Source organism: Ceratotherium simum, chromosome 13 (assembly GCF_057802395.1).
Source record: "Ceratotherium simum simum isolate JZ-2026a chromosome 13, ASM5780239v1, whole genome shotgun sequence".
Classification (NCBI taxonomy): Eukaryota; Metazoa; Chordata; class Mammalia; order Perissodactyla; family Rhinocerotidae; genus Ceratotherium; species Ceratotherium simum.
Genome location: NC_141912.1, coordinates 39,234,681 through 39,250,649, shown reverse-complemented (window position 1 = coordinate 39,250,649; position 15,969 = coordinate 39,234,681). Strand labels below are relative to the sequence as shown.

The following is a 15,969-nucleotide window of genomic DNA, read 5'->3' as shown; positions in this document are numbered from 1 at the left end:
GTCTAATGGAGAAGGTAAATATGAACAAAGAATTAAACAATAAAACAGGAAAGTCATCTAAATTTCACTTCAACATGATCTTGCCATAAGGAAAGGTGGAGATAAATAATAAAACTATTATTTATAAAACTACTATAAAACTATTTTTTATCTCCATCTTCTCTTTATTATTTACACAACAAGATCAAGAAGAACTTTCTGTGTGCCAAGCACTTTACAAGCATTATGTTATTTAACCTTCACAAGAAGCCCCTAGTGGTAGATAATATTATGATGGCCAAATTATAGCCGAGGAAATTTAGGGTAGAGAGATGTATGCAGCTTGTAAGTGGTAGTACCAGGATGTGAGCATGTGTCCATCTGTCCGACTCCTGGGTGTGACATTCTGACTTCTACACTATACTAATAACAGCTCTAATAAGTAATTAAACTGCTTCACTTATTGGGTGTGTCTGTGTAGCCTTCAGCTACAGGATATTTGTTTCACTTTGTGGAGTGGTTTTTTTTTTTTTTTTTAATTTTTTGTTTATTGCAGTAACATTGGTTTATAACATTGTAAAAATTTCAGGTGTACATCATTGTACTTCTATCTCTGCATAGATTACATCATGTTCACCACCAAAACACCAATTACAACCCATCACCAGGACCCATTTTTTAATTGCATCAATTTCTGCAACTGCTATTCCAGGAAGGATGATGATCAAGACCTCAAAATGTGATTCTAATCTTCCAGAAATGGATTTATCAACAGGACGCCAAAGGAAAAATGGATTTGAATCCCTGTTAGTTTCAGGAACTGTCAGTTAATGCCAAGCTGGAAAAGAGACTGCTGCAGCTAACACCTTCCATTCAAATCGGTACCACGTAAGTTCCCTCTCCCAGCCCAACTTTCTTTTAAAAGCCATCCTGCGTATGTGGACATATAATTCAAGTTGTAATGTAATAACATCTTTGAAAAAGAGTTGTTCAACTTTCTCTAGAAAAAAAGAAGCAGCACACAGTATATTTTTTCAAGAAAATATTGGCCCACATTCAAGGTAAAAATCTTAAAGACTGTCTCTGCTGTATTCTCTTTCTCTATCCCTTGCTAAAGTAACAGAAAAATTAACATAATCTGAGTTAAATGCCCTATTTTCTTGCTTATATATGTATACATTTTTAATAAGTTTTGAAAGGGTGGATGGATGTGGGAAATGCATAGCATGTAACTAATTCCCCTGTCCATTGAGCTAATAGAGATGTGGTTTATTTAAAATTCTGAGTTCTGGTTCTGCTATTTGGGAATGGCTTTCCGAAACTCTGTGGGTGGATACTGGTAATGAAACAGAGAATTCAGAACGGTGGGGAGCATAAGGCCAAATAAGCTTTTATAGCAGAGTGTGTGTATGCACTAAAAATAATTATACATATGCAGTGGGAGGCTGGTTAACCGAGCCCACAGAGGCACTTGGCTGTTCAGATAACTAATCACAATATGAAGTCCCCCATGACAAAAATGCTTCCAAGGTTAAACCATCTGATTTTTAAACATAAAGAAGTGAATTTACTGGCTAAAGTTCTCTCATGTTGGTTTGGATGCAAGTCAGTCTTTTGTGTGTATGTGTGTGAGGAAGACTGGCCCTGAGCTAACATCTGTTGCCAATCCTCTTTTTGCTTGAGGAAGATTGTCGTTGAGCTAAAATCCGTGCCAATCTTCCTCTACTCTGTGTATGGGATGCTGCCGCAGCATGGCTTGATGAGTGGTGCGTAGGTCCTTGCCTGGGATCTGAACCCACGAACCCCAGGCCACTGAAGCAGAGCACACAAACTTAACCACTACGCCACCGGGCCAGCCCCAACAGTCAGTCTTCTTATCCAGATTTTAACCACAAGAAAACTATCAACCCTCTGTGGCTCCTACATTGTGATCTGCCCCAGAAAAAAGAAGAGTTGTCAATTATAAGTATAAAAGCTCAGAGAGGAGCTCAGGAAATAAGAGTATTTTGGAAGGCAAGCTTGTGAAATCTCTGTAAGAATTACTTTCCACCAATACATACAGTAAAATTTTACTTTCAAAACAAGGCCTAGAAGCAAAACAAATGGAACAAAAAAGAAGTTTGATTTTCTCAGTTCTGATTCCCAATTTTCTTAAGAAAGGGTTTTCTGGGCTTCCTGTCATTCACACTCTCATCTGTTCAAACAAGGGCTGCTGACTGCCCTCTCCTCTCCCCTTGACCTCACTGACCTCCGGTCCCTTACTACGTTGCACTCTCCAGTCTGCTTGGCTTCGGGTCCTCATTACCAGTTCTGATTCCACCTCTTTCTCCAACCAGACTATCTGAGTTGTGTGAGTTCTTGCTCACTTTTATCTACACTCCCTCAAATTTCTCTTCTCTCTCCTTTCATTCAGATCGTCAGGTACCTTCTGCCCACATCTCTACTAACTATTGAGCATTCATCAAGCACTGTGTTAGGTGCTTTAAATGCATTATCTCATTTCCCTCATAAAAACTCTATGGCTGGGTCTATTATTCTACAGAAGAGAAAATCAAGGCGCACAGAGAGGTCTAACAATTCTTCCTGTTACGTGGTTGGTAAGGGGCACAAGAATGTGAACCCATGCAGTGTGCCTTTAGAGCCCACATTCTCAACTGCCAACCTCTGTATGTCCTCTCCTTCAGGGTTAGGGGCTTTACCCTGGGTACATTCTCATCCCCTAGACTTCCTATGAACCACAACATTCTATTGAGGCTACCCTTTCCTTTTGTGTTCCATCAATGATTAAATCAGAAGGGACAGTCCTGACTTTGTCCCAGATAACTTTTAGTTCAAGAGGACTAAACACATTTTCCTCTGACCTCTCCCCAGACCCAAGTGAAATAAAAGCACAGATATAACAGGAAGAATGAACCCATTGTAATAAATATAATTGTGTGTGTGTTTAACATAATCAATAAGAGATTTTAAACAAATTTCTAGATGTTAACAGAGATGGGAACGGGTTGAGGCTAAACTTGGTGACTGCAGAGATGGCAGCCACTGCATGCAAAGAAAGTCTTAAAAGAAGCAGAATGAGAAGCAGGGAAGAAAGCAGGGGGATCCACTGAAAGTGTATTTGTAGAACAACTGTACTGGTTTACACCTCCTACCCTTGGCAGCAGCCCACTTTTACCTGGCAAAAATCTGGATAGCTCTTCTCTAAAAAAACTGAATGACCGGTCTGGGCAAAGCAGTTTCCACGGTTCCTCATAGTCAACCCTCCTTCTCAATTTAAGAGCCTGACAGCAGGCTCTCAACTTCCTCACAAGAAGTTCTGCCAGTTAATGTCTCTACCTCACTCCACCCCACACAGAGCCCCCAGTAAAAATTCCCATTCAAGAAAGAGACACGGTAGAAACCCTTCCAACCCATCTAGGCCTTCTTTCTTAAAAGTCAACAGAAGGGCCGGTCCCATCGCTTAGCAGTTAAGTGCGCACGCTCTGCTACTGGCGGCCTGGGTTCGGATCCCAGGTGCACACCGACGCACCACTCGTCCGGCCATGCTGAGGCGTCATCCCACATACAGCAACTAGAAGGATGTGCAACTATGACATACAACTATCTACTGGGGGTTTGGGGAGAAAAAGGGAAAAAAAGGAGGAGGATTGGCAATAGATATTAGCTCAGGGCCGGTCCTCCTCAGCAAAAAAGAGGAGGATTGGCGTGGATGTTAGCTCAGGGCTGATCTTCCTCACAAAAAAAAAAAAGTCAACAGAATACCAAGATTCACCAGGCAAATGAGGAGAACCAGAAACATGAAGGAAAGAACTAAGACGAATAATAAAACTGGCCTCAAGGCAATCACAGATAACTCAACAAACAGAAGAAAACAACAAGTAACCACTAATTAATATACTCAGAACATATTACTAAATAATAATATTACATGCATAAACAAGAACAGGATACTATGAAAAAGAAACCTTCATAGAATAAGAAACAAGCTTGTTAAAAGTATGACTGTTGAAATACAATCAAACGAAAGGTTGGAAGACAAAGTCAATAGAAACATCCAGAACACAGAGGAGATGGAAAGCTGAATTCCATGAGAAAGGAGTTAAGAGAAAGATCACCAATCTAGCAGGTTCAACTTCCATACTATGAGTCTCAAAAGAGAAGAGAAAACTGGATTAGGGGAACATCAAAAACAGTCCACAGCTTAAGGACATCAGTCTTCAGATCTTATGGGCCTAGCAAGTATCCAGCATCTTGAACGGGGGAAAAAAGGATGACCACTAGACACTTCATTACAAATTTCAGAACACCAAGGATAAAAACAGGATCCTAAGAGTTCTGGAGGTGAAAAAAATCCCAGATATATTAATTATAAAAATGAAAATCAGGGGCCGGCCCCTGGCATAGTGGTTAAGGCCAGTGTGTTCTGCTTTGGTGGTCCAGGTTCGTGGGTTCAGATCCGGACACAGACCTACACCACTCATCAAGCCACACTGCAGCGGTGACCCACATACAAAATAGAGGAAGATTAGCACAGATGTTAGCTCAGGGCTAATCTTTCTCAAGGAAAAAAAAAGGAAGATTGGCAACAGATCTTAGCTCAGACTGAATCTTCCTCACCAAAAAAAAAAAAAAGAAAAGAAAATTGGTGGCAATTACTGATTGCCACCAATCATAATTACTGACTTCTCAGTAATAACATGGACCCTGCTAGAAAACAAGGAAGCAATGATTTTCATCCAAGAATTCTATACTTTATTTTCCATCAAGCTGGGGGCATAAAAGACATTTCAGATATGCAAGAACCCCAACACTCTCAGGAACTTATTTAGGGGTTGTATTCTGAAAAATGAGGGAATAAAAGAAAGAGAGAACAGTGAAGGGAAATTCTGGGGTGACACAGCAGGCTTAAAAAACACCTAGGCCAGATTGGAGCAGAAAGATGGTGGGATCCAGGAGGGAGGTCTTGGGTAAAAGGTGTAAATACACGTTAGAAAAAAAATATGGACATAAAACCAAATATTGCAAGAAAAAAGAAAGGCAATTATAAATTCTAAGAGAAAAACTGTATCAAAAAGTTAAAATCTAAATATAAAGCAAACAAAAGCGTAGCACGATTTTTGAGCACCTGATGAAAAAACAGATTTGCCACTGATGTAAAAACATTCTCCTTCAATGGCCCAGGGACTGTGACGTTAGACCCATACAAAAAGAAATTTATTTCTAGCATATAACTTGGCTGCCTGGCAAAGAACAACATTTACAGAGCCATAATAATGTAAATGTCATTTACTGGCTGTCAATTTTTAGAAACAACCTATGGACATAACATGGATGATGTGCTTGTGGTTACAAGGCCCGACTGTAAATAGTTAAACAACTGTGACAATATAAAAAGTACAAGTAGCTGACAGGAGGTATAAGAAAGTATCTCTAATCAGAGGTACTAATATTCTCATTAAGACATGGTGCTGAAAGTTGACAGATCAAGAAAGAGGAGAATGAAAACAAATAATATAAATACCAAACACTGAGATGAGGAATAGTATGAGCTAAATCTTCATATTTCACACCACTTGACATCACAAAAAGTAGAGATAAAAGCCTTTTTTTTCCTTCCACAGTTAGAAAGGTAACCTATAAAATGAAAGTACTAAAACAGAAGCTGTCAAGAGAGAAAGGCTGGTCAGTTTTGTGAAGCGGGATTGTCTCTAGACTATTACTTTCTCTTATAAACTATTCTGTGTTATGATGTGCTACCATGTGTTACTTTTGTGAAAATGAAAACATAATTAAAAAACAAAGAAACGAGCACCACATGTTCTCTACTTGTTCTTTTCTTCTGGGTTAAATGTAGTAGCCAGAGAAAGCCTCATTTTGGCCCACTATAAATTTAAACTATTTAATGACGGTCTGGATTAGCTACTACTTCCAAATCCTGTTTTCCCTCCTCAGTCCCCAACAGTTCACTCCTTACAACCTCAGTTCTCTGCTGCTACTTACAGCTGATGGTATTATCTATTTACTCAGAAAATGATGACCTTCTAGGATGAACTCCCTGGTTCATCTTGTCTCACCTGTCTGTACATTACAGGAGAAAATCTATTTATCTATACCTGCATCTCTTTCCTTATAGTCTTAGAGGGAATTAATGCTTCTAGGTTTTGCCTCTAAAGACTCTTGCTTGTGTATCTCTTCTATTTCTCCTCTAATATTTTCTATTTCTTTCTCTTTCCATGTACCTTTCCTTTGTTTCTTCTTTATTTTTTTTATTTTTTTATTTTTGTGAGGAAGATCAGCCCTGAGCTAACATCCATGCTAATCCTCCTCTTTTTGCTGAGGAAGACCAGCTCTGAGCTAACATCTATTGCCAATCCTCCTTTTTTTTTTTTCTTCCCCAAAGCCCCAGCAGATAGTTGTATGTCATAGTTGCACATCCTTCTAGTTGCTGTCTGTGGGACGCGGCCTCAGCATGGCCGGAGAAGCGGTGTGTCGGTGCGCACCCCCATCCGAACCCGGGCCGCCAGAAGCGGAGCGCGCACTTAATCGCTAAGCCACGGGGCCGGCCCCAACTTTGTTTCTTAACAAAGGCAAATTACTCCCCTGTCTTAACCACCTCCACACAAAGAAATGCCTGACCCTTCCCTCCAACTACCATTATTTATTGGTTTTTAAAGGCTCCACTAACTCCTTAACTAAATGACTTCTGTCTGCTGCCTTTATTTCTTTGTTATTCAAGTGCCTCTTTAATAACCTTCCACCAGGCTTTGGTTTCTCACCACATACACTAACTTCCTTCAGGTTTTCCAATGATTTTGTTAGCCATAGGCAACAGCTTTCCTTAGTCCTCATGTTTCCTGGGCCCTCTTATGCATCTTTCATGATCCTGTATGAAGCTTTCTCCTTTCTTGAGCTTCCTTAACTCTCCAGCTTCTTTTTCTCTTTCCCAGCTCCCTAAGTACAGTCCTTGGTCCCTTGTTCATCTGTATTCATCCCCTTACCCACTTGTACACCTTTAATCATTGCTTTTAGATTGATGATTTCCAAACTAGGCCTATAGTTATAATTTTCTTCAGGTCTATCTATAATAACCTAAAATTTAGCTCACCAGAAACTGAAAATAGTTTCGACCAGTTTTTCTCCCTCCTTGTTCCCTGCCATCTGTCACATCTGTCTTCCCTCGGTTCCCCAGGTTTAACTTTGCATTCTTTCTTCAGCCAACTCTAATCAGCCATCAAATCCTGTTGTTATTATTTTAAAACATTTTTCTCAGATTCATCTCTCTTCCTCCATTCCACTAGCCACTACCCACAGAACACTCCCTGAATAAATGGGATAAGCAGGAATTGATTTTTTGGTAAGTCAAATATTACTTTATATGCAAAAGGAAAAACTTATCCATATTAACCCAGTGGCAAGACATTTTATAGACTGAAGGACTCTCCTAAACATTAATTCTTAGTTCATCTGGTTTGTATTATTGAAATTATCATATATCAGGCTTCTTTAAAAAGAGGTATACCTATGCATAACTTAAGGCATCAAAGAACTCCATAAAAAACTACAATTTCTCTAACAGCAGGAAGTCTCCTGATAGGTTGCTTCTGAAGGTCCTGCACCTTATTCATTTAAAGGCACAAATGACAAACAACTGAACTACCAGAATGCTCATAAACTCCGGGATCAAACTGGGAAGCCCTTTTCAAAGCATTCCTCTATGGCTCTGCTACAGATTTCTCCTCTCTCAAAGCTCTAATTACTATGGTTTAGTGAAGTTGAGTGATTGAAGTTGAACAGAGCTGTATCTCAATTTTCCCAAGTCTTAGGTGCTACTCAAAACCATTGCCAATATCTGCAGTTTTCCATTCACTAGAAAACACAATCCTATTGCTTGACTTTCCCTCCACATTCCAGTATCCCTTTATCACTCCTCCTGACTCTAAGGAACTAAATTCTAACCATTTCACCAGGAAAATAATTCCTTAAAAGAAAAAGACCACATGAGTATTATATTTGCTCCTAATGATTAGCATAATTTATCCTCCCTGTCCTCACTTTTAAAAACAAACATTAGTTATGTTTCTTGCTCTCTAAAGCTGGAATTAGCTGTATTTATGTTTCTGTACTTATTCTGTCTCTTTATGGTATAAGCTCCCAGGGGCAAGATGCATGCTTATCACTTATGCATGTTCCTACAGAATCTACTATAGGACTCTATCACGGCAGTCTTGTAATAAAGTACTGGACTGGCTGACTAACTACGGTGTCTCTGCTGGTCCTATATTCCACATAAGCAACCACTTCTGAAGGTGTGATCTATAACCATGACAGCAGGCAATACAATAAGATTATGGCTTTAATCGGCCATGATTATGAAATATTTGTGAAGACTCTTCATGAGGGGGGTGCCTTAGAAGCAGACACAGGTATGAGGAATAAATGCCAGCCCACCTGCTGGCAGGAGAGGCATTGGGACTGTCTCTTCAGATAGATGAGCAAGCAGGAAAACAGATAACACAACTTGTCTTGGAAGCAAGCAGCACGATGAGGCAGTAAAAACCCATCAGCATATATCATCCTATCATGGCCTAGTGTCATTCCCAGCCTCTATTAGCCCTCGCTGCATCAGCGCAAGTCCCAGACACTTTATCCTGTTTATAATTGCTGATGAGCAGTAATAAGGCCTCCATGCCTCAGCTCTGTCCGTTCCACTTCAGCACCCACCTATTAGGTAATAACTTTTATTTACAGCCTTGCTTGATATGCTGTTCTATTAGTACAGCCAGGAACTGAGTAGGGCAAAAAAAAAAAAAAGTCTCCTTAATGGGCAGTATCATTGCGAGGCTTAGATGATTTATAATGCAGCTTTGTGGCTGTTCTATCACGCTCCTTCTGGCGAGACTGCATCAGGAAAGCTACATTTGTATCACGCTGTCCTCTAACAGACACACACGTGCTGTGGAGCAGCACCTGAAAGGCATCCCCCAGATCCACCCCCCTAAAAACCCAAAAGTTGCAAAGGAGGAGAGGGGTATTAAATTCCCTTGATATCCTTTTTAAATAGTGTTGGCTCAGGCATTTTGCCCCAGTGGAGCAATAGAACAGCTAATTAATGGAAGTTCAGGGCTTTTCTCCTTGGTAAGAGTGCAAGCTATGATAAAATAAATGACCATAAAGGCCAAAAAAACCAGTTGTAACTGCATTCAAGGATCCAAGCAAACTGAATTTGCACAAAGCATGTGGAGCATGCTTGAGCAGCTCAACACGAAAGCCTAGGCTTCTCATATACACACACCCAAAATAGCAATAAGCCTCATCACATTTCCTTTTCCTCTTTATACTTAAGTGCATTTCTATCCTTCAAGTACAAAAATTCCTCTTGATGAGACTGGCACCCTGGCTTGATATTCACTTATATCAGCCTTTTCTCAGAGGGGGTGCGACTGCTTCTCACAAGTAAAACCCAAACAAGCCCTCTGAAACAAGCTTCTGACGTCAAGTTCAGCAAATTTACGCGTTACACGTCTCGCCCACCTGTAAAACAAACACAGCGATTGGTGGCAATGGCGCCTAACTCTCATTTAAGGGTACAAATGAAAAATAGTAAGTTCTCTCTAACCCTTTATGAAATCTATACATTGTGTGAGATGCTTTTAAATTCACCTGCTATTATTTACATACTGAGTATCAAATCATCTAATTATATAGTGCACCTTGTGATCTAATTCGATTAATATAAAAAACAACTCGGGCAGATTAAAGTTTTTACAGAAAAACACACACACACACACAAGAAAAATCATTTAGCAGATTATTTCCCTTCCCTAGTTAACCACTCAAAGGCCAAAAATCACATACTGTCAGTAAACAGCCACTATGGCATACCATGATAACCTGTGGGTTTTTTCCTATGGTAAAACATGGCAAGATGGCACCTTTTAGATTAGAGAAATTTTTGCCAAATGTTTGGTATTCATTTTGTCCCCCACTCCAGAAATCAAATGAACTCCTTCTGGACCCAAGACAATGACTGCACAAGGTAAAACATTTTTTTAATACTTTTTTCCTTGCGATGACAGATTTACTGTTTTGCTCTTTCTTCAATGGTTATATTAAATGCTAATAAAAAATGAAAGGTTTATATCTTCCCTAATATTCTCCTGATGGGAACTTGCATATTACATAAGTAGGTCAAATTTCTAATTTTCTGTCTCAAGTGCTGATACTGCAGACCTGAGGGAAAACCTATACCTGAAGGACTAAAAAGAAAGAATGAAAAAGAACTGAATTACACAGTTGAACTCACACCCAAAGCCACCTTCCTTCAAAGCTCCACAGAGTCCTTCCTAGAAGAGTCACCTACAGTGTGTGATATTGACCAATACAGTCTGTAGTCACTGACTCAACTCTCTAGTATTAAATGCACTGGTTGAAATGTTTCCACGAATATTGACTCTACTAGCAGATAAAACACACAACTGTAGGTATTTCTTAAGATTCACAGGGCCACCTCTGATTTAACACTACCACCATTTAGCTTCTGAATCAATTTAAAACATCTTATATAAACCTCTTGGTAACATGACAATGCAACATTTCCCTTTAACTGGCTTCTGAACACTGACATTGAGAGTGTTTAGCAAATCAATCTTCTCTTAACTCTCAGGTGAAAGGGGGTTTCTTCTTTTGTCTTTGTAAGAATAGACAATAATATCACAAGCAGGTCGCCTGAGAGAAGGAGTCAAGAAATGGTTTGGGGTGGGGGGCTGGGGGGGAACAATGAACAACACAAGGCTATATTTAGTTCATGTCACTGTTTATCACACTGAAAGGAAAATAGGTGACCCAAAAGGATAAACATGTGCTTTCCTAAAGAAAAGAAAAGAAGAAAAAGGAAAAGAAAACTAAAGAAAGCAGGTAGGGGATATACAATTAAACTGAATTAACATGCTTCTTATAGAGTGGAAAGATGATATTTTCTGGAAACACTTGCCTTGATGTTTAATGGGACAGTTTCTAGTTCCACCTGCTTTCATCTCAGGCTACACTACAGCCCCCTTATGGCCCCACAAATGGCTATTTTACTTGCTATTCTACTAATCATAACCACATTTTTAACATACACATAGCATTTTAAAACCAACATTTTTCAAGGCTATCAGAGAGAATGTTATTTACTCAACATACTTAGAGGAAGAAGAGCAAAAGGGAATAAAGATATAGTGGAGCAAAAGTCTGTTGATAGTACCTTCAAGTCTGTAAACTTGTCTATAACTTTTTTCTTATTTTAACTTAAAAAAAAAAGAGACTATAAAATGAAAAAAACAAAATAAAGCCACATAAGAGTGGTGAACTAGGTAGCGAAGGAGCAATTTCCTTTTTTTTGTATGCTAAAAAGTCTACCCCTTAATATATTCAACCTAGGGCCTAGAGCTAGGAGTTGGTTAATGCCCCACCTGGAAGAAGCAGGGTCCTTGGGTTAGTCACTGTTCAAGAATCCTGCTAGAGAGAGACTGTTTTTCCAACAAAATTTAAGACGAGACATTGTTCTATCCATCCATTGTGACTTAAATTTTAGGTTCATCAATAGCAAGCTCCAATAAATGAAATACAAAATAACTTATTTCTTCTCCTGTAACTCTGCAAATAAATCTTATGAAAAAATAAGAAATCCTAAGAAAAGACAACAAACTTCTCTTCTTTCCTACAAGGCACTTTAAACATAAAAATATGACCTCATGAAGATGTTCACCTCAATACCCAAATATCTTCCAAATAAAGTTGTCCAAAGCAGATGACCATACCTCAGATTATAACATTCTGGCTGAAGGTATAACTTGATAGTAAGAAAAGATGAAGGACAAAAGGGAATCTTCTGGTGGTTTGTTGCCAAGGAGAGCGAACTCCTTCCTTCACAATATACTCACTCTTGGCAGGAATGTTGTGAAAATTTACCAGAGAACATGTGCAAAACATTCTGAGCTCTTTGAAGAAATGTTGACTGTCTCTAGTAATCTGAAGGTGTGATATGCTTTAACTCTCACATTCTAAACAAAAGCAACCTGGGACTTGGCAGCACTTTTTCAGCTCTTTGCTGACTGTAGATATCCGAGAGCTCTACAAAGCCACACACACCTTCGCTTAATTTTTCCTCTGCTTAAATAGCAAAATGATCATGATGCTACTGTTTTTTTCCATCTAAAGATTACACAGAATTTAGCCGTTAATAGTTCTATGTGGCTAAAAGCCAGCATCTAAAGAAAAGCCTTTCCCACCTAGTTCACAAATACAAACTGATCTTTCATTGCCACTATTGCTACTTTTTGCAATGTGCTTCTTAGACTCACAGTTAATGCAAAGCAATTTCTTAAAAAGTTTCCTCTCTCATTTTGATGGCTGCAGACCAGCCACTCTACACTGCTGTCCACCTCTCTAAATTACAATACCCTCTGATCAAACAGTAGTCACGTGAAACATAGAGACATTAATCAACCACTCAGGCTTACATTCAGGCCCTGACTTATTCAACCACATGATACAGGGTCTAATGCTAATCTTTAGCTCTAATTTTCAAAGTTCTAAAAAGAAAATGACCTGTTTACTCAAGAGATCACTAACCATTTTTGAGTGTATACTCCTATCTCAGATATGTAGCCATTTACCTTTAATATGTATATATTTGTATATGTATTTGCTGGTTTTAAATTAGTATGGACTAATATATAATTATGAAATGAATCCACAAAACAGAAATTTTAAAAGGCTGTGATAAAGAGCTTTTACTATTTTCTATCCACACCTCAAAGATTGTACATCATATATGCCCTTCTTCAGAGACCGCTGACTTAACAAACCACTTTATTCTAGCCTAAGTATCCTTTTTCTAACACACATCACTACTAAGCTGGAGGCTGCTTTAGGTCCAAACCTGTATAGACAGACTGGCTGGGAGGGGATTGATAAAATCTAATTCAGAGGCTTTCAGGCTACGGCTCCTAAGAAATGACATCACTGTAAGGTAATTATTTACTGATCATCTATGCCTGCAATCATCTAATCTCTGTGCTCTGGGAGTACTACTGTCACTATGCCCCTTATGGTAGAAGCACCACAGAGCATGTGTTAGAGGCAAGAGTCCTACTCTTGAAGAAGCCAGACATAAAGAATACAAGAACACTCCAGCAATGTAACACGAATAATCGGTGATGCTAAGAAAAATGCTCAGAATCCACACCATGGGCAACCTGCTGATTCCAGAACAGACAGAAAGATGGAGACAAAAACAGCCAACCTATGGTTCTCAAAGGAAATCAGTTAATTTACCTCTGGAAACCAGGAAACTCTGTCCTCTAGAGTCAGGACCATTATTTAAGGCTGAGGCAGTATAGCTAGCTCAAGAAGCCTGAGGGGGCACAGACAGGCTTCTGGAAAAGAAGTGCAGCAGGCTGAACTTGATGGCGTTTAATGTCTACGCTGAGAAATCTCAACTTTCCTACAGGCTTTTTAGGAGATGACCTGCATATTGCATTAATTTCCTTCCAAGCTAGAAAGTCTCCATCTTTTTCTAGAATTATGAGAATTATGTATTCACCTAAAAGAAGGCCTGGAAATGTGTGAATGAGAACTCAATGAGTTTATCATTTCACATATGGAGACCTAAAAATATTACCCTCAGTTCCTAGTTTCAGTGTCTAAGCTGAGCACAGAAGCCTCTAAATCTCTCAGGATGAGCCAATGTGCTCGACGCTCACTCCTTGACTGCTACCTGATCATGTCAGTAGTGCTAACAGCAAACCCTGCCCTGAGGACCGAGAACGGACGGAAAGAAGAAAGACTGAAGTACACTGTGTGTGTGAAGCGTTGGACCCGAAATCACCGGCTCTGAACGTTTTCAAGCTTCTGGCTGGAGTGGGTAGGAAGCTGGCTCTCCGACTTCCCACTGGCTAATCAGGACAGTCTGTCTCACTCCAGGGCACAGTTCTCTTCTATCTCAATTAGGAACTACCCAGTGGAGGTTGGGTACTGGGCACAGGAGGCATGAGACCATGCCAAGACTATCTCGCATAGCCCTGCCTCAAAACTGATCATCTGGAACAGAAGAGTAAAATTAAATTCCTTAGAGTTCAGTGCCTGAATGTTACTCTGGAACTGTGCAAGGACAGGCCTATTTGAGGTTTAACATCAAAACTACGAGCATTTAAAGAGGCTGAGGTTTCAGCGTAAATTTGTACACAGAAATAGTTTGTGATTTTTCTGTTGGGGAGTTAAAAGGACTTTTTAAGTTATGAAAAATACTTTGTGACCTTTAGAAAAACAAAATAATTACTTTGACTCTTCTAAATATAATCCTTAAGATATTTTAAATAGCAGGCTGCATTATTAGAAAAGACAAATATTGTTTAAAATAAATTAAGCTAGAGGCTAAGGGAGCAATGGGCATTATTATGACTGCTCTTTAGAAAGCTACAAGATTCATGACTTCATGTTTAATAAAAATGTCACAGAGGCACAAAACTCTTTTGGGACTCCATGCATCTGAAAAGAATGATTTCAGCATACCCCATGGCTTTAAGACAAATGAGAGAAAATAATTTCCTAAAACTATTAAGACATTATAATAGCCAAGTTAAAACACTGATTATCTGTACTACAACTTCATTCACTCTACAGCCTCCATTATTTAAATAATGTTTTTTCAGTAAGTCCAAGACTTAGACAAATGAACCACATGCTAGAAACTGGGCAATGATCCACTAGGCATTTTCTGTATGTTTCATGCCTTAATAATATTCTTCAGACATTAGGAAGTTGGTGAATTTTGATGTCCACCTTCTTAGTTCTAGCTGCCAGCATTAACTCAGTCAACCTGACTTCCAAGAGCACCACTCTGACCCCTGCTCACACTCTACTCCCAACACTATGCACGTATACATCACTTCACAACTGATGGAAGAAATCAGAGTACCCTGGCAAGGACACCACGTTAAAACCAGTAGCTATGGGCCGGCCCCGTGGCTTAGCGGTTGGGTGCGCGCGCTCTGCTGCTGGCAACCCTGGGTTCGGATCCTGGGCGCGCACCGACGCACCGCTTCTCCGGCCATGCTGAGGCCGCGTCCCACATACAGCAACTAGAAGGAAGTGCAGCTATGACATACAACTATCTACTGGGGCTTTGGGGGAAAAAATAAATAAAATTAAAAAAAAAAAAAAAAAAACCAGTAGCTAATTTCTGTGAAGAATTCAGATAAGCATGAATCCAGATAAGAATGACGTACATACCTGTACCACAGGATCTTTTGGTTGGTGTGATTAACGAGACATGAGCTGTGTCTGAGCATGGCCCACCTAGAAACATAAAGGCAGGCACATCAGTCAGGACATATCCTCTACATGCCCATGGCTGCTATCTTGGATAAACAGAAACCTAAAAAGGCAGGGATCAACCTGCAAATATGCATAAGGAAGGGTAGTGGGAAAGGTGGAGGTGGTAAGGGTAGGTTAACTCTAAGGATCTATTTTAGTTCAGCAATTTAGTCTACAGATCCATATTCTTTCTACATTATAATGTGTTTTTCATAAAAAACAACTGAGCCTCACATAATGTTAAGAAGTTAAAGGATAAACTTTTAACTAGAATTCAGATCCAGGTGAGAGGAAATTAGCCATAAGTTTGGGGAGATGAGTTTTTCCACAGAGCAATAAGCAGGAGTACTCCCTCTTAGGTTGATCACCCTACCTTTGACTTTATTGCAAAACTAGCCTTATCTGAAAGGGGGAACTCCTTAAGGAAAAACAAACTGTTTGTCCGAAGAAATAAAGATCATTTTAATATATAAAGAGAGCATTACTGACCAAAGAAGAAAATCTAGTTTAATTCTAAGAATATTATAGAGGGCCTTCATGGAATTTTTATGGGCTCAAAGATCTGCTGGATAGGTGTAATTCAAGAGTATGCAAGAGATACAGTCAGTCAGTGGGTGAAGGCTTGAAAAG

At 39.4% G+C, this 15,969-nt stretch overlaps 1 protein-coding gene across 3 annotated transcripts in view; it reads right to left on the bottom strand.

Moving 5' to 3' along the window:
- ZFAND3 (zinc finger AN1-type containing 3) overlaps positions 1-15,969 on the bottom strand; it is a 330,825-nt gene that overhangs the window by 45,999 nt on the left and 268,857 nt on the right. For 2 of the 3 annotated variants that reach the window (XM_087438548.1, XM_087438550.1), the window contains exon 4: positions 15,256-15,321. The exons of the other annotated variant lie outside the window; for it this stretch is intronic. In XM_087438548.1, the coding sequence (XP_087294674.1) occupies positions 15,256-15,321 (66 nt within the window). The remainder of the gene's footprint in view (positions 1-15,255; positions 15,322-15,969) is intronic. 3 annotated transcript variants of the gene reach the window in all.